This window comes from Colletotrichum fioriniae (genome assembly GCF_027942845.1).
Source record: "Colletotrichum fioriniae strain IMI 355084 chromosome Unknown scaffold_1, whole genome shotgun sequence".
Classification (NCBI taxonomy): Eukaryota; Fungi; Ascomycota; class Sordariomycetes; order Glomerellales; family Glomerellaceae; genus Colletotrichum; species Colletotrichum fioriniae.
This window is the reverse complement of record NW_027076837.1, coordinates 2,988,004-3,013,241: the sequence shown is the minus strand read 5'-3', so window position 1 is coordinate 3,013,241 and position 25,238 is coordinate 2,988,004. Positions and strand designations below refer to the sequence as shown.

The 25,238-nt window shown below is 52.2% G+C and overlaps 6 protein-coding genes and 1 non-coding gene across 7 annotated transcripts; 4 read left to right on the top strand and 3 right to left on the bottom strand.

The window, feature by feature from the left end:
• Nucleotides 1-1,359: 1,359 nt before the first annotated feature.
• On the bottom strand, nucleotides 1,360-2,542 carry N0V96_000767 (uncharacterized protein; the record flags this gene model as incomplete). Its single annotated transcript, XM_065756032.1, has 2 exons — nucleotides 1,360-2,460; nucleotides 2,537-2,542. The coding sequence occupies 2 exons, from the start codon at nucleotides 2,540-2,542 to the stop codon at nucleotides 1,360-1,362; spliced, it is 1,107 nt and encodes a 368-aa protein (XP_065615272.1).
• Nucleotides 2,543-4,578: 2,036 nt separating this feature from the next.
• On the bottom strand, nucleotides 4,579-4,659 carry N0V96_000766. The gene has a single exon. It is a non-coding gene; the product is annotated as a tRNA-Gly (tRNA).
• Nucleotides 4,660-5,597: 938 nt separating this feature from the next.
• N0V96_000765 (uncharacterized protein) lies at nucleotides 5,598-6,887 on the top strand (the record flags this gene model as incomplete). Its single annotated transcript, XM_053193250.2, has 3 exons — nucleotides 5,598-5,803; nucleotides 5,890-6,226; nucleotides 6,285-6,887. The coding sequence occupies 3 exons, from the start codon at nucleotides 5,598-5,600 to the stop codon at nucleotides 6,885-6,887; spliced, it is 1,146 nt and encodes a 381-aa protein (XP_053049368.2).
• A 1,457-nt stretch (nucleotides 6,888-8,344) lies between these two features.
• N0V96_000764 (uncharacterized protein) lies at nucleotides 8,345-9,209 on the top strand (the record flags this gene model as incomplete). Its single annotated transcript, XM_053193251.2, has 3 exons — nucleotides 8,345-8,483; nucleotides 8,575-8,864; nucleotides 8,961-9,209. 3 exons carry the CDS (start codon nucleotides 8,345-8,347, stop codon nucleotides 9,207-9,209), a joined length of 678 nt encoding a protein of 225 aa, XP_053049369.2.
• Nucleotides 9,210-9,699: 490 nt separating this feature from the next.
• On the bottom strand, nucleotides 9,700-11,601 carry N0V96_000763 (uncharacterized protein; the record flags this gene model as incomplete). Its single annotated transcript, XM_053193252.2, has 1 exon — nucleotides 9,700-11,601. The coding sequence occupies one exon, from the start codon at nucleotides 11,599-11,601 to the stop codon at nucleotides 9,700-9,702; it is 1,902 nt and encodes a 633-aa protein (XP_053049370.2).
• A 2,741-nt stretch (nucleotides 11,602-14,342) lies between these two features.
• On the top strand, nucleotides 14,343-15,587 carry N0V96_000762 (uncharacterized protein; the record flags this gene model as incomplete). Its single annotated transcript, XM_053193253.2, has 1 exon — nucleotides 14,343-15,587. One exon carries the CDS (start codon nucleotides 14,343-14,345, stop codon nucleotides 15,585-15,587), a length of 1,245 nt encoding a protein of 414 aa, XP_053049371.2.
• A 2,425-nt stretch (nucleotides 15,588-18,012) lies between these two features.
• On the top strand, nucleotides 18,013-19,170 carry N0V96_000761 (uncharacterized protein; the record flags this gene model as incomplete). Its single annotated transcript, XM_053193254.2, has 3 exons — nucleotides 18,013-18,444; nucleotides 18,539-18,626; nucleotides 18,704-19,170. The coding sequence occupies 3 exons, from the start codon at nucleotides 18,013-18,015 to the stop codon at nucleotides 19,168-19,170; spliced, it is 987 nt and encodes a 328-aa protein (XP_053049372.2).
• Between the last annotated feature and the right edge of the window lie 6,068 nt (nucleotides 19,171-25,238).

Genomic DNA, 25,238 nt, shown 5'->3' with positions numbered 1-25,238 from the left:
ATACGCAAGCGATAAAATCACTAAATCATAGGCATGTCCAACTCAGAGGAATGAGAAGTTTACTCAGCGCGTTAAAAGAAATGAAATGGGCAGAATCAATGAGAGGAGTAAAGCGAGACGCATAGAACGAAGAGAGTAAATCTGGCACCATAGTTAGAGTAATCAAAAGTGATGGGAAAACGAGATCCACGAAAACCAAAATTCTCCTTAAAGTTGAGCCACATCAAAGTTCGCTCAGCGCAATCTTTGAACGGTCAAAAGTGTTGGAAAAACCAGAATCGATGGAATCGAAAAAGTCATGTTGAGTTGAGCCACACCAAACCTTCCCTCGGCGCGTAACTTGCAGAGGGCCAAACCAACCGTGGACTCAGCTGGCAAGGATCACTGCATCCATCACGTCAATCTACAGAGTCATTGATAGGATGGAACCCAGCTCCGGTTGGTCCGGCACTTGGTCGAAAAAACTCTTGTTGGTTGATACGTATCTCGTGTTGGGACGGTCAGGTCGCAAGAGACCAGCCTCCCTTGTGAGGCACAGCTAGTTCGTGTCTGAGGCCTCCTGCGGGTAGGTTGCAATTGTAGCCTGAAATGGATGAATGAGTCTATGAAAGGTGTTGGCGACCACATATGAGGCCTAGTATCCCTAAAATAAGAAAGGCGTCGAAGGGTTCGATTTGGAGCGAGGTAAAACAGGGTCGTGCAAGGCATACATGCTACGAGTGCTATGAGTACTAGTTAACACCATCTGCACTTTCGCGTTGGGGAATATTGTGATGATGTTACAAGGACGATGGGCCATCAGAAGCAGTGGACAGTTTCTCACTAATACTGCGAAAAGACAACATGTTGTGAGCACCCAGCATTAATTCAAAGTTTTCCAGCAACTCAACCCAAAAGCAAATGGCAGTGGCGCGGATTACCTTGGCGTTGGGTCAACCGCCGGACACGTCTCAGGATGACCGGTCGAGACGGTCGGGATTTGTGGAGCCATTACGGAAGGTTATTATGGGGATGTTCGGCACCGGTCTTTCAGCAACCAGTGCACGTGCGGCCGCTCTTGATGACTACTGCCAAGGAATCCATTATTCCCAGATGAGCCCCAGTCTTCTTGATCACGTTTGCGTTGGCACCAGTAAGTTATGTTTTAAGGGTTTGTTATTGTCTAAATGCAATGCTAGACTACCGAGATCCCAAACCGAACAGATAGGAAACAAAATGCAAAAGGTAGTAGATAAACGCCAAGAACTCACAACGCTCGTATCATATTTCTGGAGTTGAGAACATCAAACCCGGTTGAGAAGAGAAACTCAACCCACCACGTGAGGGACACCCCTCTTCCACTTGAGTTCCTTACCGTGCTTACTCTTGTGGTGCCTCGACACATTGTCCCGCCTCCCCCTGGTGTTCGCACCCCTGGTGTGGGCACTGGCGGATCTCGGAGCGGACGTTGTTCTTTTCCGCGACGTCCTTGTGGCGCGCCTGCATGTGCCGCTCTAGGTCCCGCACTTGAGCGAACTTGTGCTCGTGGCGGTGCTCGGCGCGGCAGATGGTGCAGACGAGGGCCTTGCGGTGGACGCGCTGGTGCTGCTTCAGCTGGGCCTCCTTGGCAAAGGTCTTTGTGCAGCCGTCGGTGGTGCAGCTGTATGGGTGGGAGGAGCTGGAAGGGGCGCTTGCGTTGTCTGATCCGGGGGAGGAGGTAGTTGTGTCAAGGGGCGAGCCGTCGGTGCTTGCCGGGAACATGGAGTATGGGTCGGTGTCGGGGAAGAAGTCGAGGATGGGCTCGAAGGGTGAGGTGTTCGTGCTACCCATATAAGAGGAGACCTGGTCGCCAGAGAGGTAGCCTGAGGTGGAGAGGTCGGGCAGAGGGCCGTTGAAGTCAAAGAAGTCGGGGCCTAGGCTCTGCGCGACATCGAACTGGACGGCGGGGTCGTTGAAGATGTCCTGGGGAGAGTCGGTGGTTTGGTAAGTTGGTTCAATGGCGGAAAGGTCGAAGGTGGTCATGTCGTAATCGCCAGTAGCGAGCATGTCCTGCTGCATGAGCATAGCCCAATCGTCGCCCTCGTCCGGAGTCTCATAGAGCTCGGAGAAAGGCGAGTTTTGATACATGCTGTCGTTCATGGCATCGGGTGCAGCACGTACCGGCTGGGCCCCGTAGGGCCAGCCTGTGGTAGTGACCGCCATAACTGCGACTGAGGGGGGGAACCCGGGGTGGTGTGTAGTGTTCTCGCTTGAAAGTCTGCCAACGGGGATCGTTGCAGCAGACAGGTCGTAAAACTCCGTTTCAGGAGTTGAAAATTGCTGGTAGTAAGGGTCGTGTTGGTAAAGGGTGGTTGACTCGGCGATTTGCTGAGCTAGCTGGTTTACGAATGGTTGCGTTTGTGTGAATTCTTGTGGAGGGGCGCTATCAAGTTCAGATGGCCGATCGAGAAGTTTTACGACGTACTCAGGTCCTTGGCCAACCTGGGGGGAAGCGTTAGAGGCAGGTAGCGAGAGGAAGCGTAGACGCGCCGTTGGCGAGCTTACCGGTGCGAATAACCAACATCATCCTCCCAACATTAGACAGCAACAGACAACAATCGCATCATTCTATCGTCTAGTCTCCGAACGAAGACGCGATCCAATGACTTGGTAGTGTCCAGAGATGCAATCAGTGCATCATCTTGACACTCATGAACTGGAGCAAGGAAATCTAGGACGCAAATGTCCTCCATAGTTGCAAGCTCCGAAAGCCGGACGCTCGCCAATTCCTCCCGGGAAGAGAGGGAACAAGAAGCAATCATGTCTCGGCGACATTCACCACAAGCAATAGATGCATGGCGGGACTAGGTTTGTGTGTTAGCCTCTCGTCATGAGAGAAGAGTCTTGTATTCAGTCGTTAACTAACCTTGCGAAGTAACAACTGCACAGGTGGGCGTCGGCGTCTTGTGAACGTCAACAGTGGTGGTGGTGGATATCCTCCATTGTCGGAGCTGCCTCCATCAAAAGGGGAGTCCGTTTTCTCGAATTCGACTGGGGTAGAGTTAGGCATTCCCATCTCCGAAGCAAAGGCGTCTCCCATGTCGACCAAAGTCGTGACCCGAGGATCAGGAGTCGCCCAAGCATCCAAGTCAAATTCGTCTGACATGTTGTAAAGGCATTGATAGCGATCAGGGTCACCATCGAAGTCGTGCGAGTCCCAGCGGTCTTGGACCGGAGGATCTGCATAAGAAGCCATATTGGCTGCTGCGGGGTGGATCGTTGATTCAACTAGAGCATCTCGCTTTTGTTAATCAGTGGCGCGGGGTAAGCTTGAAAGCTTGTATCAATCGACTGAGCTAGATGCAATCAATGGCACGGTGGTAAGGGTAAGGTAAGAAGAGGTAGGTAGAAATTGAAGGTATTCGGAGCGGGTGAGGAAGAAAGAGAGGTCCAGCAGTCGAAATGCGCGAGGGATGCCTGGGGATTTGAAGTCCTCAGTGACTCAGGCCCGCTTCTTCTGAGTGGTTGCCTGTGCCGGCGTCCCAAGGCGCAGTGATTTTGGCCTCAGTGGCCCGTGCGCTGATCGCAAGCAGGGATAGTCAATCTACGAGACATGCAACGCCGATTAAATGTTAGAACTGCAGCATGGAATATCACGCGATATGCTTCACATGCGAGCTGGAACTATGCTGAAAAATTGAGACCATTCTCAACTACTTTATATCGCATCTTCAACTATCAAAACTTCTATCAAGCAGATATACGATGTTGCTAAATGAAAAGAACTTTGGTTCATCATCGTAATGGTCAGCATCCATGTACCCATGCGGGTGCGACGGGGCTGAACGGTGGGCGGATTTCTCTGGGTGGACCCATTGGCTCGCTCGGTTGGAGCAGAGCCCCACATGGCGCGAGAAAAGATACCGAGTGACTTGAGGCCGCCGCAACTTTCCCCGTCCATTTCATGCCAATCGCGCCGTTGCCCATTTCTCAACACTGAAAATCAGGGCACATATGATGCAACATCTTCGGTGACCCTTCATCTGGTCTCAATTGTTGATCCATTATTGGTCGCCTTACGTTGAGTCAACCGGGCAAGATATCTTTGCTTTGACTGCCGTGGTTCGGAACCAGAGGTCGCATCGATTGCACCGTCGCAGCCACAAAAGAATAACGCCCATCTCACGATGCTATCCATCCACGTCGACGACATCATCATAGCTCGTACACGTTCGCGAATGTCACCGCGGCGCAGCGCAACGATCTGATACGATGTTGCGCTAGACCGTATTTCAACGCTTTCTGTAGACGCTCCCGAAGTCTCCCCAGGTCTTATAGTCTTACTCTTGACCGCCAAGGCTGGTCCTGTCCAAGAAGCCAATCATCCAAGTCCGGGGAAATACGACAATTATTTTAATTCCATTCGGTCCGATGCTACACTAAATCTGACGTTGATGTATCCCATGAACGGATTTCCATCACAATGGATTATAGAGAGGCGCCGGTTGAGCATTGAGAGAACAGACAAGATGTGGGAAGCGCCGCTGAGTCTACCAGAAGCAAAAGCTACGGCAGGTACCGCCTAATCGAAGACGGATTTGTGCCACGGGTCAAAAGGGTTGCGTCGAGGGGGAATCGAACCCCCGGCTCCCCGACGCTGCTGGATGGCAACGGAGAATTTTACCACTAAACCATCGACGCTGGTTGAGCTTACTCAGCTTGTGATTTTTCGGGCGATCTCGCGCACCTTGTTCTCTGCGCCGTGCTCGATTGATCGCGGAAGTCGCATCTTCTCACGCAAGCCGCGCGAGTTCCGTGAGCGCGGACTGAAGGGGTGGTGGGGTGTTTACGAGTGAAGTCGAGATAGACTCGGCAGCGGGGATGCGCCAAACCTTGTTTCGTCAAAGCTCAGCGTCCTTGCCTCCGACCTTGGCTGTTGGGGTGACAAAAGTCAATGATGACGTCTACACCGAGAAGTGGAGAAGTTCCGGAGCGGTGCCCGGGCGGCTGGGGAAACAAGTCTGGCCCCGGATCCGGAGGCTGCTGCTCGACCGAGGCCGACGGATGCATCGCCGACCTCTCACGTAATGAGGTTCCATCCGGAGATAGGAACTTGCGGCACTCGGGGTCCTTCGGGCTCCTTTGGTAACAAGGGCATGACGAACGGGAAATGACGAACTACAGACTCCCTAAAGCGAACACCACCGTCAAAAGCGAGACCGAGCTGCGAGTCGAATTACGGGATGAACCGAGACCGAAGTTGATGCCGTAATCCACAAATCTTTCGACACTGCAATATCTTGTGAAAATCGTGAGCACATGAGAGTTTTTCAATATGGCTTCCGCACCGGAGCGTTCGGCTGATTCTTTGTGCGATGTGATGTCAAGGGGGCTTGGTCAGCTTCAATTACCTCTACTGAAGGGTTGCGGCTAAGTTGGTTATGTGGGCAATCGCGAGAGGATCTTGAGCCGAGTTTCCCCTTTTCTCGGCGCAGCAAAGTTCTGAATGATGGCAGTCTATTTCGCTCTATATAAGGCAACATACAGCAAACCTCGAAACATTCAAGTCAATCTACGAAACACTCGATTGTCTCAAGAGCGCCTATCTTCACACGCCTCATTGTCAGTTACACCACAGCATGAAGCATACAAAAGCTTGTCTGCTGGCTGCAGCAGCCATTTCGGCATCTACCTGCTCTGCTGAGACGAACACTGGAGATCGGGTCATCCAGCTCGGCAAGGACTTCTATAATGGCACAACCAAGGTTCAGTTCACCACAGAAGCTCTCGGTGAAGCAGACTTCTTCAAGATCGACCCGGGCCCGAACGCAACTACCTTTGACTCGTACGTCATCAGACCCTACGTGCAGCTTGCCTTTCTAACCCCCTGCTGCCATACATCATGCATGTGACTGACACAAGTATCCACAGATGGTACTTTGACGCGATGAACCCTTCGACCAACGAGACCGTCGTCTTCAACTTTGAGATCCAGAGACCGACCGACAACGGCGCAGATGTAGGCACCACGCAATACCACGTATCCCTGTTCGGATCCTTTGCGAACGGTACGGCCTTCAGCTACGGAGTCAACTCCGAGTACGCCAACATCACCGAGAGGGCGGACAAGAGCATGCGCGTCGACTTTTTCGGCGGCAGCGAGGTCAGCTGGTCGGGCTCGAGCTTGCTGCAGCCGAGACCGGTGTATAACGTCACGATCAACTCGCCCGAGACTGGTATCTATGGAAGTCTCATCTTGCGAGGCAATGTGAGTACACGTCTACTCATCCAAGTACATGGCTGAGACTGACAACTGACAATTTCAGACCGTCGCCCCCCACTACACCTGCGGCACCGACGCAGCAGGCGTGAACGAGAAAAACGTCGAAGGCGTAGCCTGGGCCAACGCCCTCCCCGACGCCGAAGCAACAGTCGACCTCACGCTCGGCGACACGGCAATGTCCTTCTCTGGCTACGGCTACCACGACAAGACCTGGGTCGACCGCCCCTTCCAGGAAGCAATCCAGGCTGCCTTCTGGGGCCATGCCCGTCTTGGACCCTACGCCGTCGTCTGGTGGCACTCGCACGCGCAGGACGGCACCGAGATCAGCTCCGAGTACCTCGCGACCTACGATGATGGACATGTGATTGCGTCGCGATGCGTCGACCGCGTGAACAATACGCTGGGATGGGGTGAGGGGCATGTTTGGCCGCTTGTGCCTGGCACACCGGCGCCTGCTGGAATGATTATGCGGTGGGATTTGGGCGATGCTGGAGTCTTTGTGGCGAATATTACGAGTAAGGATATCTTTGTCACGATTCCTTTCTGGCAGGCTGGGAGAGGACCTGTTTCTGGAGGGTTTGTTGGTGGGGAGCAGTACACGGATGAGACTGGTCTGTGGTCTCTCAACCAGCTTCCCAAGTTGTAGTAACGTTGGTCTCATGTTTTCTATACTTCTAACCAGTGCACATACATCTTCTGGGAAATACCATATGAATTCATATTGTAAAGCAGAGGTAGCCCCATGTCTCAAGTCGGCGTTTCTGGGTGTTCGAAGGTGAGACGTGAGTGAACGTGTACTGGCTTGCATATGAGGCATGGGAGTTCAGACAAATTGTTGTCGTAAAACCCTAGATTTGATTATATGGTCTATGCTCATATAGGATCGCGATCGGTTTTGAGTGCAAGTATGATGTGATTCCGTGGTGAATTTTTCTCGTGCGTAAACTTGACTTTTAATTTCGACTTTCTCCAATACTCAACACCGATAGAATTCATCCGAAGTAACCTGCCAGAAGCTTTCGAAATGACCCCAATCACTCATTGAATGTTATCGATAATGGAACAGAGGCATCAGGACCTGCTAAGTCTGGAGAGACCTTGGCAACTTACATCCACGTGACAGTTAACTCAAGCCACGAAGTCTTCTCCAGAACAACTGACAAAATGCCCTTACACAGCGGATTGCCTCGACAACAAACAACCCATTTCATTCCAACCGCCACAACCACCGCCGGCCTTTACATACTTGGACCAATGAGTACATGCCATCTCCCTAGGAGCGAGGAACGCCCATTCGGGAGCTACAACCGGGGGAGAGTGCGTGAGTTTGAGCAAGATACTTGCATCCGCGCTAGCGCCCGCCGTTCCCCCGCCCCCGCCATCAACCAGCTCTGATTCGCTGGCCAAACAAGGGGACCATTCCCATCTTGAGCCTCTCCAAGTCAGCCAAACGACCGTTTTCCACGAAGGAAACATCTAGGCCGCCATTTTGGCTGTTTGGAAATCTCACTCAAAGACCAGCCAGATTCTCGCTAGACCCAGGTACCTTGCCTGAGTGAAAATAAACTTGCTCAATTGGTGCCCTCCATTGGTTTACTTTCCCGTTGCGAAACTGCTCGCCTCTCGGCCTTTCAGCCCGAAGCTTTTGGGTTTCCCATTCCCTGTCGCCATGAGGCCTGCTCAATGCCGCGAGATGCTGCTGTCATTTTACAGTATATACGCCAGCCGGCTAATTCCCATAAGGCCGCATCACAGGGCAGCGCCGTAACAAGTCTAGGCCGTTCTCATTGTGGCGTGTGAGGGAGTTTCCTTCGCGCGAAAGCTGGCCTACCTTAGTCTACCTGCCACGATGCTAACAGCTCAGATCCCAGTCTACGTGACATCCCAAAGGTAAGGATAAGCTACCCATTTAAGGTATGCTGCAGGTGTTTGCGTGCGGAGGTTGGTTTGTTTATATAAATGCTTGTCTCGCAGAATATTGCCAGTGATGTCGCCAACCATCCTCCTCTTCATCTTCTTGGCAGTACTTCCCCATTGTTGATCACTCTCTCTGACCCGCTGTACAAAGTTACGAGCTCCGCTGATCTCATAACACTTACAACCATGGCCCCCAAGACCCTCCTTCTCGCTCTCGGCGCCGCCAACTTTGCGTCCGCTCATTTTGGTCTCGCCTACCCCTCATGGCGCGCTGATACCCTCAGCGGAACGAATCTGACCGGCTACTCTCAGTGGACCTATCCCTGTACGGTGCTCTCCTCTCCTTACTTAAGCTCACCTTCATCTCCCCCCATAAGTCGAGTGCGACAGGTGACACAAGCTGACTTCCTCAACAGGCGCCGGCGTCCCCTACGGCAGAGGCAACGTCACAGACTGGCCCCTCGACGGCGGCTCCATCGAGCTCGACCTGCACCACGACTGGACCTACGTCTTCATCAACCTCGGCATCGAGTCCGGCGGCAACGTCACGACGCACAACATTACACTCACTCCGCAGTTCTGGAACGCCACCGGCTCCGGCACTCTCTGCGTCGAGAAGCTCGCGCTGCCGACGCCCGCGAAGGATGGTCAGAGGGGAAGTATCCAGGTCGTGACTGTCGGCGAGTCTGGGTCTGGACTTTACAACGTATGTTCAATACCTCTCTTTCATCAAGTACTTCGAAGACCGCTTTCGATGAACGTTTCATTAGAGGGCATAATGCTGACGTAGTGGGCGATGTAGTGCGCTGATATCCGCTTCACTTCCAATGCCACCACCCTCCCCTCGGATCGGTGCAAGACTGAGGGCGTGACGGTTCACACCATCCAGGAGCAGAGCGCCAACGGAACCAACAGCACCAGCGGGAACAGCACCAGCAACTCCACCACCGGTGGCGGTTCCAGCGGCGCGGCAGGCAGTGGAGCCCACATGCTCGCCCTCTCATCTGTCGTTGGTCTCAGCATGGCATTCGTCTTTGGCATGAGCCTGTAAGTCCATTGATGGGACGGTAGAGAACGACATGGGGAGCGAAAGGTGTGGTCTGATGAATACATACATCACGGTCAAGGGACAGCATGAGAAATGCGTTTGTGCTTCTAATGTACATGAATGCTTGATACCAGTTCATCCTCTGGATGACCGATATGATAATGAAAAGGAAATTTCTCAAAAATGCTATGCTCAGATATATGTATGTGTATATATGAGATGCGAACCATGTCCAAATGTGACCAAATGCAATGCGACCTGACCTGCGTCAATGTTACTGAACGAGGCCGGCGTGAATCCCCAAAACCAACTAAAAAGCACTTACTCAAAACCATGCATGCTACTTTCTCAACATCAGTGGTATCTCTCGCAAACATCATGCAGCTTCATGCGCGCACTGCCTGGGCAGTGACGTCTATCTCGACCAAATCGACAACGTATAATCCAGATTAAATCCATGCCAAAACATAAAGAAATCGATGAGTAGAACTGATCACCTCTTCGCGAGAGCCTGTTGCTCCATGACATAGAGCTCCCTCACGACGCGGGCCATGGTGATACGCTGTGTCGGCGCGGGTATCAGCATATCGGAAACAAGCCGCTCGAGCTTGTCGCGCGGATACAGCTTCTCTCTCGCCACCGCAACCTCGCTCAGCCATCTGTACATCTGGTCCACAGCAGGGCAAGGCTGGGCGGGGCCCCTCTGCTGCGGGTTCGGCGGGGGCGGGGGCCGATTCACGTCGGCAATCATCCAGTACAGCGCCGTCTGCTTGGCCTGCTTCCGCGAGCGGGCGTCCGGGAAGGGAATCTTGCCGAGAACGTAGAGCATCGTCACGCCGAGCGCCCAGACATCCGAAGGCGGGCCGCGGAGCTTCTTGCCGATGAACTCGGGCGGGATGTAGTACGGCGTGCCGCCCGTCGTCACGGGCCCGCTGGTGTGCGTCGACAGCCCGAAATCGCAGAGCACGGCACCGCGGGAGGGCGAGTAGAGGATGTTGGCGGGCTTGATGTCGTTGTGGACGAGGTTCTTGCTGTGCAGGTAGTGCAGTGCGCCGCTGATGTCGCGCGCAATGGCGAAGGCGTCGGCGCGATCGCCGAGGAAGCTGTGGTCCAGCTGGGAGCGCCAGACGCCCTTTGCGCTGAGGTCCTTGGCGTCGACGTGTTCCATGTATAGGGAGAGGTAGCGGGCGTCGCCGCCGTAGAGCTTGACGATGGACTCGTGGCGGAGGTCGTCTTGGGACTGGTACTCGCGGAGCCACATGTCGGCCTGCCGGATCACGTTGCGCTCGTTGTTGTCCTGGGGCTTTGAGGCGGTGTTGGCGTTCGCGTTGGCCGTGCGGGTCTTGAGGACTTTGACGGTGACGACACCGTCCGGGACATTGGAATGCTCTGCGGTGAAGACGGAGGAGAGGGCGGTGGAGGCGATTTGGTCGCGCTTGGAGACTGTATACTCGTCGATCTCGCAGCCGCCGGGGATGACGACCGTCTCGTCCTTTTGCATGTCTAGCAGGGCGTGGCCATTTGTCGCTACAAGCTCCCTGCCCTTGGCTTCTGTGGGCAGGGGGAATACGAGGGGTTGTGCTTGTGGTCTGAGGAACATGATGACGCCGTCTTCCTTTTCCTTCTTCACTGTGCCAGCCTCCTCTGTCGTACGCGCCTTCTTCTCGGTCCGTGGCTCGCCATCGTCGGCATTGAATGACCGCTTACCAGAGGCGTTGAGGGCATCTGAGTTTGAGCTTGAGGGTAGTTCGTCTTTGATGTCCGAATCGGAGTGTTTGAAGTAGGCGGGGCGCTTCTCCAAGATCCTGAAGTCGAGCACTTCAACATCGCGGACGTTTATCCTCCATGTGCCTGGTGACAGCGCCTTGGGGGCTCCCGGATTAACTCCCCAGCTGGCGCAGGAACTGGGACCATCAGAGATCCTCGTTAATGAGATGGGCACCTCGGATCTGTTCAGCAGGATCTGATTATCGCTCGTCGGATCATAGTAGAGCTCGCACCATAGCGGTGGGCGGGGCGTGTTGTCATCCAACCGCTCCGGCGGGATACGCACGGAGAACTTGATGTCCCGGGACGTCTGGGAGACGGCGAGCACCTTGTGCTGAGGTTCCTGCTCAGAAGCAACCTCGGCGCGGAGGGCGAGCCACTGGCAGTTGTAGTTGCCCGGGCTCACTGAGCGGCTCCGAGTGAGGGGTCGGACGAGAATGCGAATACCCTGCTTGTGGTGGTGCTCCTCGACGCGCAGCTTGTCGAGCGGCACGGGGTCGCCTGAGATGAGGTCAAAGGGTTCCTCTACGCGGATGTTTCTCATGCGGGCATCGATTTCAGATTGAGAGAACGGCTCTGTCTTTTCTTCCGACGGCTCCTCCGAGCCGCGGATCCGGCGGTCTCCCATCAAGCGAGGGAAGGGATGACGATGTTGCCTAGCCTCCCGTGGCCCATGCGCGGTTCGATTTGCGATGGCGGCTCGGCAGCTACGGATACCTTACGGGGAGATGGACTCAGAGACGACGCCAGGCACTCCGGACGGCGGGTCGTGTGGTGGGAGGTGTGAGTCGTCGTAGTCGTCGCAGTGGCAATGTGGTGAGTGAGTATGGCCGGGATGGGTTGGCCGGGACACGTAAAGTTTGGTGTGAGGTAAGATGTCGTCTATCCTGGTATGGCCAGGCAGACAGGCAAGTTGGGTGAGAGTGAGATGGTGCGCGGCAGGGTGAGCGTGGTTAGATCTTTTGCGATGAGCAGGGTTCAGAGCGCAGCGGTCTGTAGGTTGGCCGAGGCGTGATTTATGAATGGGGAAAAGGGAAAAGGAACAGGAGGAGAGAAACAGTTTCTCTGCCAGGTACAGATGCAGGAACAGCACGGCATTAATGAGCCTCCTGAGCACTGCCAACAAGCTGTTCTGTTGGAGTGTTGGAGAAGGGCAGACGGACAGAACTCGACGTCAGATGAACAAATGAACAGATGAGCCAAATGTCAACTGAAGAGTAGGCGACGGCGGGGAACGGGATAAATGGGGAGTGAACGGGGTTGAGCTGACTTGATCTGACGGGGGGAGGGACCTTGGGACCTTATGGGAGGGCCTGCTGATGGAGTCTCAGCCTCAAGTAGTTTATCGGCCGAACAGCAGGGCAAAGATACTATTGTAAGATTACGCTGCTCCAGCAGCAACTTGAGTGTTTGAGTGAGATTCGCTCAGTGTCAGCACACTCAGCGATATCTTTGTGTGTGGCCGCAACTGAGGGACGAAACACACGCACTGAGTATGGAAGATGAGTTTGGAACGCGCGCATATCCATCCCTAGGTTTAAAGAGTCATCGAGCCCTGTGGAACGAGACTGGTGCCTGGGGCCGGTTGGCCTTGGTCTTGGAGAAGAGGTGAGGGGAAGAGGAAAATCGACTGAAATGATGGGCTGGCCGGGCTGCAGGGCTTCCAACCGAGCATAGCGCTGGAGGCCCAGAGGGGAGAGATCGTTCTCATTTGAGATATGATATTGGATGGCGTCAGCCCTGGTCGACAGAGGGCAGAGGTATCCCATCGGCAGATGGAGTGTGGAAAGTGACATTAGCTTCATCGAACGAGAGCCTTCAGCGCTTCGTCGCTCATCTAGCCATTCTGGAACGTTGACTATCTCTCAGCCACAACAGCGCCTCTCATTCAACGGCCCGCACGGCGCACGCTGGAGTGTGGAGGATCATTGTCGGTGAGACGACGGTCTGCAGGTCTCGCAGTGCCCGCCAGGCCTCTGACAGTTGACCATAACCTGACGCAATAAGGACGAACGGGACAAAGTCACTTGACCTGTCCGTATTCACGCGTCAAGACGAATGAGATGAGAACTGGAGAAACAGAGACAGCGGCCCGGCCGTTACTGGGACAGGTGCGGAAGAGGTTTCTTATGAGAAAGCAGTTTGTCGGGAGATTCAGACTGAGGTGTCAGGCTGACTGAGGACCGGCCTGGCCGCAAGCCATGATAGTATCGAATATCGCAAGCCAGGACAAGGCCATGGCACTGCGAAATGAGTGGGTTTCGATGAATATTGATGAGTCGAAATGTGCCTGAAGTGAGTGAGAACGGCCAACGATGAGGGAGTCACTCGGTGATTGGCTCTGGAAGCGAAGCTTGATGACTGAGCCATCCTGCTGGATTTCTGTTGCCGACTTTTGTCATCCCGGCGCAACCAACTCTTTTTCCTTTTCCCACCATCTTCACGCTGCAACAGAAGCAGGCTGTCTGTCGCCACTAATATGAAAACCTGGGAGCCCAACTGTACTGTAAGGTAGACTCACATTCACGCGCCGAGCCCAGACGGAGAGAGCGGGAAAAGTGAGTGAGTGAGTGAGAGCAGAGCCTGGCTGTGGTTCACTGCCTGCGCCCGGGCCAACCTCAGTTGAGAAATGTCGTCTCGTGGCTTGCGTGGGTGGACCCGCTCTGACGCTTGCAGCCTTAGTAAGCGACATCATTGGCTGCAACTGAGAACACCATGCCACTGTGCATCATTCCCTCTATTTCCATTGGCTCGCTAGAGTGGCGGAGTCTCGAAAAGCCAGGCCAGCCCTGCCCTCGTGTTCCGATTTCGTCGGACACAGCAGGGGTACCCCCCTCGTCGTAGGGCCTCCTGTTGGCGCTAGTGCTGCTTAGCCTGGTGCTAGCGTCTCCGGGTCCCTTGCACTTTCCCGTCATCTTTGCAATTCTCTCCGGCTTCACGTGACTTTTGGCGATGTTTTGAATCGGCGTGAAGTTCGTCCGACTCTGGCTTCACGCACATTGCGTCCGGGCACCCCCCCGACCAACTCATTCCCGCGCTCCTCGGTGTCTCCACGCCCTGAAACCGTCCATCCTCATCACCAACGAGCCCATCAACAACCCCGACCTTCACCTTTCGCTCCTCACGGACACCTGAATATTCACAATGGATACCCTTTGCAGTTGCATCTAAATGTTCTTCATGTCGCCATTAAACAACAACCGTTTCTACCATCGAGCAAACCGAAGCCACCGGCCTCACCAGCCACCCTTCACTCCCTTTCTCCGAACTACCTGAACCGACCTTTCTCTCCACTCCGACTCCCTCTACCACCACTCGACAACTACTTCTCGTCGTCGACTATCTCCTTCAGTACGGTCTTGCCCTAACATGGACGAACCGGGTTGTGCTTGGCCTTTCTGGAAGTTTGGGATGAAGAGAGACGATCTCTCCACCAAACTACAAGACCAATACAACACTATCCCTTCCAGCATCCAGGACCCCGATGCCTTTCACAACGATGTCTGCGAGATCTCCCACATCGCCGACACCGCCGACGAGTTCCATCGCCTCATGGCTGACCGCAAGGAACAACGCTTGAAAGAACTCAACATGTCACTTGATCTCGCTGCTGTCGAGATCATTGCGAACCCCAAGCTCGTCGGCACGGCGCAGTGGTCGTACGCTCTGCAGCTCTTCCGAACACGCTCGCTCGACTCCCTGGTGCGACTGTTCTCAAGCTATCTCCCCGACGACTATTCATGCGCGCAAGGCTACTATGCATCCTCCACCGGCACTTCCTTTAGTGATCGATGCAGCTCTCGCACGGCGAGCACCAACCTTAGCAGTGTCGACGACGGTCCCTGTTTCTTTCACGATGATGACGACAAGCCCATTATGACGCATGAACCCTTTCACATTTCGACTTCTATCTCTTCCTCCGCTATTACCACCGATCTCCCTCCCTCCCCTCGTTCCATGACGATGCACTCCGATACCTCTGTGTCGTCACCGATCGACCATGATCACGACCACAGCTACCACCTCCACAACCTCACGCCTGCGCGAACATTATCCTTTTCCGGATCCGAGTCCGGCCGACTTGAAGAGAGACGGCTTCAATGTCTCGATGAAGACGACGATGAGGAAGAAGATACCTCACAGTCCGAAGATCCCGACTCTTTGACGACGTCGGTCTCTGATCTAGAAGACCACCGTTCGACGCGTGAATCTACCGTGGAGGAGGAGCAACCTAGCGAATACACCGACAGCGCCATTGAAGAAGACGACTGCGAAGAAGAGTTCCCGACAACCCAACTTCCCTTCGACCTCTATGACGACGTGATGGAGTCTTCGGAAACACCAACACCCAAACCAGAAACAATAACAACGGCGGCATCTTACCTTGACAGCAAATCTCCTTTCCGTTCGATACCCCAATCTTTCCGCGCGTCTTCACCAAAGATACCCCATCTCCACCGCCGTCGTGACGCCAGCCCCGCAAAGGGCATTAGCAGCAATAGTATCAGTAGGAGGACCCCCGAAGAATCAGCGTGCCGTATTCAGAAGCCGCAGCCCGACGTCGCACGCGTGCGGGCCTTGGCGGCAAGGGAGCGTAGAAGAGGCTTGGACTAGCATGCAGAGCGGCCGGGGACGGCGGGCACTGTATATATGTCCATCAAGTGTACATACAATTGTATCATGAGTTCTAATCCGTTTTCTCAGCTACCTGACCTGCTCCCTTCTTCACTTGTGCGAACATGCGCGCGCGCGTACCCAGTTATAAGCGATCATTCTGTCTTTCCGTTTATATGTATCGGTCTGCAGACACGTTTGTTCCACGATAACTATGACTCTCCGTCGGCGCATGGTCTCAAATAACTAATGTTCCAGGGATACGCGTGTTTAAGAAAGACAAGGTAAGAAACATAACGAAGAAACAACCGCGTGCACGCATCGAAAACGTCGATTCCGCACCCGTTTATCTGATCCGTTAAGCATTTCGCGCGACAACGTGATGTCGGTGTCGTGACGGTCTCGGTTTCTCGGTAAGTTCACGTTTTGGGCACAGCCGAACCGTCTGACAGTGTCAGGTGGCTTGCTTGTATCTTTGCCTTGGGTTGGTGGTGTCGAGTGACCTTGCTACCCGCCCGGCTAGTGTCCAACTCACCTTACCCTTCCCTGCTTTACCTTGCCACGTTTTTTTGTTGTTTTCGCCCTTACCTTGGAAATATGACGTCAAGAGAGGGAAGAAGTTCTTGTCTCTATTTTCCCTTTGTGATTTATTTTTGGGTTGGGTTACGGAGGTGGTCATGTGCTTAATTTCTTACCATGTCGTGGGGGCTATTTTCTTGGAGAGGCTATTCCTATCTGCCTGGTATGAGCATGGAGCGTGCGCACTTATCGTTGAGAGCGCATCATCCACCGTTAGGTAAACTGTGTACCTGTCTGGAGTTTCTTGCGTGTTGGACACTCAAGACTTGTCCATTGTCCATGCCTTCAGTGTTTACTCTGCAGTTGAGATACCATTACTCAAGTTAGACTCTTAAACGAATGTGCATACATACTTACTATACATTCACGGTGTGAACTTGCTTATCTCACCTTATACTGAAGTGTCTCTAGTTTGAGAAAGCCTCGTGTAGGTTTGTGGTTCCCAAGCATGTCTCCAGTGACAATAATTAGTGGCGGGATGTATAGTCCATCATTACCTGGGACGCTCGTCAGCCCGTTCTTTGGACTGGACAGCCCGGGCTACTGATCGAACGAAGTTTCTCTCGTCGAGAGGCCGAGTTGCCGGCATATTGAGCTATCATCTCGAGACCAGGCAACAGGAAGCGGATGAATACTTATCGAAACATCGAAAAAGACGTGTTTTTGTGTAGCCTGGAGAAGCACATGATTTGCTTGGGTAGTGCATACGCGCATCTTAAATCATGACAACATAGTAAGTCAAGTATGGACATTGGGAAGCTGGTTATGGTAGTGCCATCATACTTACTCTGATTACCATCCCGAACAATTACATTTGACTCGCACAATGCTTGCGCATAATCAGGATCACGACACACACCTCGGAACATCCGCGCTCGTTACCGCGAACGGTAAGGTTGAAACTAACCATCGGCAATGGTGCCCGGTACACTAGGTCCACAACGCCAACGGCCACGGAGCGGGTTCTCGATAATCGGCGGTCTCCTACCAAGAGAAACGCCGTCGGAACGGGCCCAAGTGCCAATCCTTGACTCCCCAACAACTTTCGCATCCCACCGGGGGTAGTACTCCACCTCACTTAAGCTTAAAGTTTCGTACTGAACAAGAAACTTACCCCCACGGTGAACTGGTTGCCCTCACAGCTCTTCCTTCTCACAACCCGATAGCTTATTGAAGTTAGGGCCTAGCACATGCTTGGATGGCAATCAAAGAAAGTTGCCGAGAGGGTGGACACGAAAATCCAAGTGCGCATCCAATCTGGAGCGATAAATCCTGCCATGACAGAAAGTTTGGAAAGACGCGGAGGAAACGCACTCAGAATATTATCACTTCAGCCCATCCTCATCCCATCCATCATCTGCACACACGAAGCCGTGCTGGGCTACCATTGGAGTCCAGGCTCAATCAGTAATCCTCACCGACCAGGAGCAAGATTTGACGAGCTGCATAGCCGTCGGACTTTAGCTTTGTGATGGAGCAGACTAGATTTTGCCTTCGCGAGTAGGATTCGGTTCCGCCTATCTTTACCAATCTTGAGTCTACCTTCGTGAAGTGAGCTGGGAGCTATCAACTGTCTTTGCTGTAGGGTTTGTATTACACATGTCAAGTCATCTCAAATGCGTTATCGCCCTTCAGCTTCGCTCTCGTTACCCAAAAACACCTCCTCAATGAGGTATAAACATAGGCAATGGCACGGATAAGGAGCGACTGTATAAATTGTTGCTCCTAAACTAGCCTTACCACCGACTATAGCCAACGTGGTCCCCAGCCTCCACTCTACGTATAGCACGAAAGGTCGAAGTGAATTCCACTCCGACTGCATGCCTATCTTTCTTGCAAGACCGACATGACGTCCTACACCCACTCAAGCCAGGGACCACCCGGCCAATCCAAACTCTTCCTCAACCCCGCGGCCCTCAGCCCTGCGGGAGACAGGGCCAACCACACCACGTTCTGGCGGGACCCCAAGGTCGGGAACATATACCGCAATACCGAATACATCACCGCTCCGATTACGCAGCCACTGCTGGACTACTGCGGCCTGACCGAGGATAAGATTGCTTCGCTCGATGAGCCTATCGAGGTTCTTGACATGTGCTGCGGTGCGGGTGTGGTTTCGGCCCGCATCCAGGAGATGCTGAAGGCGACGGGCCAGAGTAGCAAGGGGCTTGTGAGATTAACTTGTTCTGATTCTAGTGGTGGTCAGATTGAGCATGTCAGGGGCCGAATTGGGAAGGACGGCTGGACGGATACGACGGTAGTCCAGGCCGATATTGCGGTACGTAACAGGTACCCTCCCAAAATGCGTAGTTCAGAGTCTACTTGTATTTGGTTGACTGGTGCAACCTTGGATTACTTACTGACTACATCAGAGTCTGCCATTCGAGTCGAACAGCTTTGACTTCATCGTCGTTGGCATGGCATTGATGGTAGTTGCCGAACCCTATGCAGGTCTAGCAGGTATGTCCGCGCATCAAAGAACATCACACTGCTTTCCAGCTACTTCAGGAGATATCCTGTTGCTGATTTGAAAGCAGAACTGTGCCGCGTTCTCAAGCCAGGCGGCCGCATCGCAAGCTCTACATGGGCAACAGAGGGCTGGGTCTCCGACACCCGCGACGCAGTAGCAAACTTTGGCGTCTCCGGACAGCAACCGGTTCCATGGCCACAGAAGTCATGCCATCTGACTGGACTATGGTCACCTGGTGCATGGGATGACCCCTATTTCGCGGCCGCCATGTATAATGCTTCGGGACTGACTGAGATCAAGTCGGAGACTATGGCCAAGCCCATCACGTTCCGAGACCCTGAGCAGTTTTGTAGCATTTTCCAGGCGCTGCTTGCAGGTACCGTTGAGAGGTATTGGTCTGAGGAGCAGAAGGTGAAGTTGAGGCACAAGTTGAAGCCTGTTATTGTTGATTATTTGGGGAAGAAGTATGGTGGAGGGCCCTTTGAGATCGAGAGGTCTATTGTTCTTGTAAGTGGGACAAAAGCAAAGGTCTGAAACCTCGTGGGATTGCACTTAGGATACTTAGATAAGAGTTTCATTGTAACAGAGCCGATCCTACTTCTTCTCGTTGCAGCGTGAACCATCTCATGTGAAAGCTCCAAAGCAGGCGGCTGCTTTCGCAATAATTTGACTTGTTGATGAGTAGGACTGTGCACTTGCTAGTTTCGCTAGGAGTTCAGATCTGATGAGCATGTGTGGATAGAAAACATTCATCGTAACAGGTCATAAAGAGAATTACAGATCTCGAGGCGGAACAGGTTCAGGTAGAAGGCGTCTTGTTGGCAGGCCATGGACAAAGCCAGCGGAACTGACATGGATACTCTCAGAACGCTAATGTCTTCTAGACTGGAAACTTCTTCCCGGTCTGGAGGGAAAATATGAAAATACATTTGCGCCGGTTCTTAAAGATTGAGTACTTAGTAACTTGAAGGCAATGGCCGATGTTACCTGACTGTATAGAAGCCTGTAGCATGATTGTCACGTTCAAAGACGACTAATGGTCTTGCAAACAAACATGGCTCCCAATATTCAAGAAAACGCCAAAGAAGAACTAACGACTCAAAATTACTACAGCTGCCCGAGCATCTGGTGAGTCATTATCGAGCCCAATGATACAATGATCGCGGCTTCGGCAGCTATTCACGGCCGAGTGAAGTTACCGACGCCGTTGTCGAGATATTGGGCAAGCTCACAATACCTGCAGTAATCGATGCCTCGTCCTGGGTGCCAAGCGCCTCTTACGCATCTCCTTACTGTTTCTTCCACAAATATCGTTACGGCGACATGTTGAGTCAAGGCAAAACTAGAATATTTCCGTAGTCTGGTTTCATCGCGGTGGGCGCTAGCGTTTCTGACTCTGTATGTTTTACGATTTAACCTTTAGCAAAGCTCTCAAGGCGCTGACTGAACAGTGCACTCAAGCAAAGAGATCATGGCCCAGGCTTTTAGAGCGAGCAATGATACCAAATCAGGACGCGCTGAGGGAAATCTTAATCGAACTTGCATACCAATGATACCCTTTTTCCTGAACTCTTCTATCTGGGCCACTGATACATCGCGAGTAAGTTGGGCGAGGCTCCTGAGAGGCATGAAGTGGTTTCGTCGGCATCACTGACTTGCACTCTGAAGGATGGCGTATATAAGGCTTAGAGGACTGCCACCTTGTTCTCGACGTGAAGTCGGATATTGTCTTCACCACAATCTCACAGGTTTTTGATTGACTATTTCTTAGCCCAAGTTTGAATAACCGATCTGATACACATAAATCAAAACCGCAATAATGCAGCTTCAAACATTTCTTCTTGCTAGTGCCATCTCCCTCGGAAGCGCTGGAGCCCTGGGACTGGGTTTTTCTGTGAACTCAGCCTTCGCCCTGGCAACACTGGTATGAGTCTTTGCTGAGCTACTGCAAATTGTTCACCGCCAGAATCGACTCAAATTGTGCTAATGGTAAAAGTTTTAGGCCCCTGCTGTTGCTTTTGCGTCTCCCGCGCGACTCCTGATGCGAGCGGCAATCAGTCCTCGCGAAGAGGGTATAGGGCTTGAGCATCGTGCGAACCGGGGACCGCCCGGTTGTGGGCGTGATCCAGCCACCTGCCAAAGAGACTAGGCCTCTCAAGGGTTCAACGGCTCGGTCTACGGTCTTTGAGGGCGACGAGTGAATGACAGATCTACGGGTCAGGCATAGTGAAGCAGTCAACTATACCATTGAGGCACAAGAATACATGTAGCATGCTTTATCATCACAAAGCTTGGCCACTCTATGACTATTGCGATTGCCTCTTGTTCCGGATCTTTCTTTGACAAAAGAAACAAGGTGAGAAGCCTAGTATGACGATGTTGACTTCCGTGGACGACTCCACTGAAATCAAGGCCGGTGCCGTATATCCAACAATGTCAACCCAAACTCGGCCTCCTCAACAAGCCCACCCGGAGCTCCTAGTAGAGATGTTCTCTCAATATCTCAAATCTAGATCGGCTTCTTTTGCCCGGAGGCTCCCATCTTTCAATCAGGGTATCGATCTATTCGGGGAAGCTCAAACCTCAAGATAAGAAGAACCGGCATATGCGCCGTATCTCCTGAAAATGTCCGTTTTCCCTAAAGTCCTTTATTTCTGATTTTACGCTTTTGCTTGGAACGATGGTGTCTAAAGAATGACTGTCCCCTGTACTAACAGTCAAGGAGCCAATAGAAACTCACAAACGCTTTCACTGAGATTTCAAGATATTTTAGGTACCCTACGAGTTGCCAGCCAATCATTCGCGAATGCTCGTCGGCGCCTAGTTATTTGATGTTGGTCAGGGGTGCAGAGACATGACGACCATGCGATTGGCTTGGAGATCTCCATTACTTCCAATGAAGGCGCAGCACACAGGGCGAATCCACAGGCAGACTACCGCAAAGCCTGATCTTTGACCGTGGCTGACATTGCCCCTCGTTCTTCCCACAAAGCTTTCGTCAACTTTCCTGAAGCATGGTTCTCTCTCGCGTTGGCATGGCCTCGGAAGTCTATCTTCTTTTCATCCCACGTGTCGTCTCAGAAAATGGCTGAATTTGGAGTCGCTGCCGGAGTGGTAGGTTTCTTATCTCTCGTGGCACAGATTGGTGAGGGTGTCAGCAAACTACGAACTATCTGGGAAAGTGCGGGCAAGGCTGCCACTGACATCAGCACCCTCATCCGAGAACTGGATCTCTTGACACATGTTATTCAGGATGTAATCTTGCATGCCTCTCATCGCAATGATTCTGTGATTCAACATTGTCAAGCGGACTGCGATCAAGTTGTTCGAGACTTGAAGTCTTTGATCTTGAAGATACCGCCAACATCAAGAAGCACTGTAAAAGCCAACGCGCTCAAGTTCCTTGCTTTCCGAGATTGGAAAGAGAACGTGATGGTATTGCAGCGAAGTATTCAGGGAGCAAAGATCAATTTAATCCTGTGCGTGGTATAGTCCTTCGAAGCCGCTCCTGCCGCCTTTCAATCATCTAACAGAGTGTCACTATCAGGATCACGACGTACAGAAACTCGAACCAGCTGAAAGAGTTAAGCTTAGTGAGTCAACTTCACACCTTGCCATCGACAGCAGACTTTCCTGAAGAGTCAGCCTCAGAGCTGGTTCCGGCTACTGCTTCAGACTTGTCCGATTCTCCAACCGCCTCCGCTGGCATAGTGGCAAGAAGAGAGAAATGGAGGACAAGACCTAAGCAAAATTGTATTTTGAGACCATGCTCTTGTGTCTGCCATCTTACGAACAGGACGACACGTCGGTTCTGGGCCCTAGAGTATACCCCTTGGGGTGCTTTCCAGCAGAGCTGCGACCTGGAGACCTGCAACACGACGAAATACGGAGCTTCAGTGAGACTTGCGTTCTCGCAGTTTGGCATCAGATGGGCAGCAGTGCTTGAGGTCTACGCTATCACATCCGCAGGCAGGTTCTCATTTCGTCCGAATCTCGAATTGGAGCAAATTGTGCCGTACACGTCTCCAGGTTTCGAAATCATATGGAAGTGCCGGACTCACAAAATTGAATTTGAAGAGGCTAGAGAAAGTCTGGGACAGCTCTACAGAGCAGACCCGCAAGGTTTTAGATGCCACGTGAATCCGGCTGGGAAATCTTATATCGAGGTGGGTTTTCCAGAACCCAAATTACGGCCATATCCTGACAGACGATGGCGATAGGAGGTTCTGAGGTACCCGTGGGCAATGGGAAAGCGTCAGACTCAATGGAAACTACTAAACCTCTTTATGAAAGAGTTCGAAATGACTAAAGGGACCGACAGTGCGGCGTGAGTCAGACCAGCGTTCTGGGAGGATATGGAATGGACTTAATCACTGATTCATCATTCCAGATTTCTTGTGCAATGCGCAAAGTGGATTGGCAAAGGCCCACATTTGTACTTATTGGGAATCCTTCTCGATCTAGGTTACGACGTCTCCGGAGTTGTTGGGGATTTTCAAGACTGGCCGGCGCTGTCATCGCCGAACTGGATCTCAGAAGCGATCACCCCAGACCCTTTCTTCATCGAATACTTTAAGATAGTGTGCACACACAACCAAGGTAAGTTCAGTCTTCAGCCCAAATCACCTTACTTTTTTCTGAACTTACGAGGAACGGCGAGAAAAACGAAGTGGTTCCTAACATGTGATACGCAGGATTCGCTGGAATGACACCCCTCCACGAAGCTGTACTACTCGAGTCGGGAGAAACAGTAGCCAGGTGGATCTCCAAGTCTAAGAAAGATGAAAAGAACAGCCTCGGGCAGACACCTCTTCACTTAACTGTTTCAGATCCTCGACGATTGGAAGCGCTCATCGATTCGGGACATGATGTTAATGTGACTGACATCCATGGCATCACACCCCTGATGTACGCTGCTGCGGCAAACCAGGATGAATCCGTCACCCTGCTGATTGAATCTGGAGCCTACATCAACGCATGTGATGAAAAGTATGGACGCACCTTTCTACACTACGCCGCTGTGCGCGGACATTGGAGGTTGATCTTCAAATACCTTGTTCGGCTGGAAGGCTTTGCCGATAATTGGATTGTAGAGGACTGGGCCGAAAGAGCTGTCCTGCTGTATCACATCGAATATCCCAACCTCGGCAATCTTGAAAAGCGCGAGGTTTCTCTCCGGCAGCTCTTGATGAAGTGTCGTACAGCCAACTTCACCTTTGATGACGTGACTTCTGGCATTAGAGACAATTGTCTGCTACATTACAACACCGGAATCACTGACTTCGAGGCTTTGATGGAGAAAGGGTTCAACCTATTCAATCATATGAATGGCAAAGGCCAAACCCCTCTAATGGTAGCCGCCGAATTAGGCGAACCTGAACTGGTCAAAAAGCTCGTTGAAGCCAGAGCTGACGTCAACCTCAAAGACTTGCATCATCGAACAGCACTACACGTCGCTCTTGGTAGAATGCTAAACAGCCGAAGCTACGGCTTCTGGATTGCTATGGAGACTTTGCGGATACTGCTGGCCCGAGGCGCGAATGTCTTCACTATAGATGGCTGCAGATGCCCCTGTTCATCCTTTGGCCGTCTTTCGGCTGTCAACTTTCTGAATTCTTCCAGGCATTTGTGGCAAGGAACATGGGGGAAGCATCCAATCGTGGCGATGGAGCTTCTGTGCCTCACAGTGGAATATAGAGGAGCACAAGAAGGAAAAGACTTGCTGCTTTCTTTTATCCGGTGGGAGAAGCATGAGGAGCTAGGAATGTCCCATCTTTGCTTCCAGCATCATCCAGCGGATGGCCTCTATCGCTTTATTAATTCATCTCGACCACTCTGTCTGCAGGATGAAGAAATCGACGCCATACTCGATGAAGAGTCAGAGTTCCTTGCCATTCTGGAAGCTGAGATGGAAGAATCAAATGCCAAGGACTTTGAGCACCTACTTAACGACTGGCTTAATCAGATGAAGAGCAGACTCGACAGACTGGCTGAGGAGAAAGACAGATCAGACACGAAATGCGTGAAAGGAAACGCGGAAGTCAAGGTATGACGAAATCTACCCCAATGTATCGTCGTTTGCCAATACTCATGTATTATCGAACAGTATGGCCACCAATTGGATTACAAACGCGATTGCTTCTACCACAACACTGTTGTGAACTTAGATCGGCCAGATCCTAGACGAGTAATCAGATCTTCTCTGGTTATGTACATCGCTTGGATCGAGCACGAATACGATCATGGGGCCACTGCACGCTTGGCTGGACCATTTCATAAGGATTGGTACTCAACTAGGACCTCGATGGTTCACAAGTTTATCGAAGTCTTCGATATATTGACAGTAGAAATTGCACACGCGTTGAAACGCGCGGATGTAATTATTGAAGAAGAAAGGTATGGGTTTGTCAATGTTGAGCTGATCATAGAACATTTTCTTCAGTCTGCTTCAAAGCCCTAATGGATTGATGATCGTCTTGGAAGGCAACGTACAACCCCAACCCACGAGCTGGCAGAAGCGATTTCCTTTTGGAAAATCAATTTGATTAACTTTCGTTCATTTGTTGGTCTCCTTTGTGAAGTCTGTAACTTGAAAGAATGAG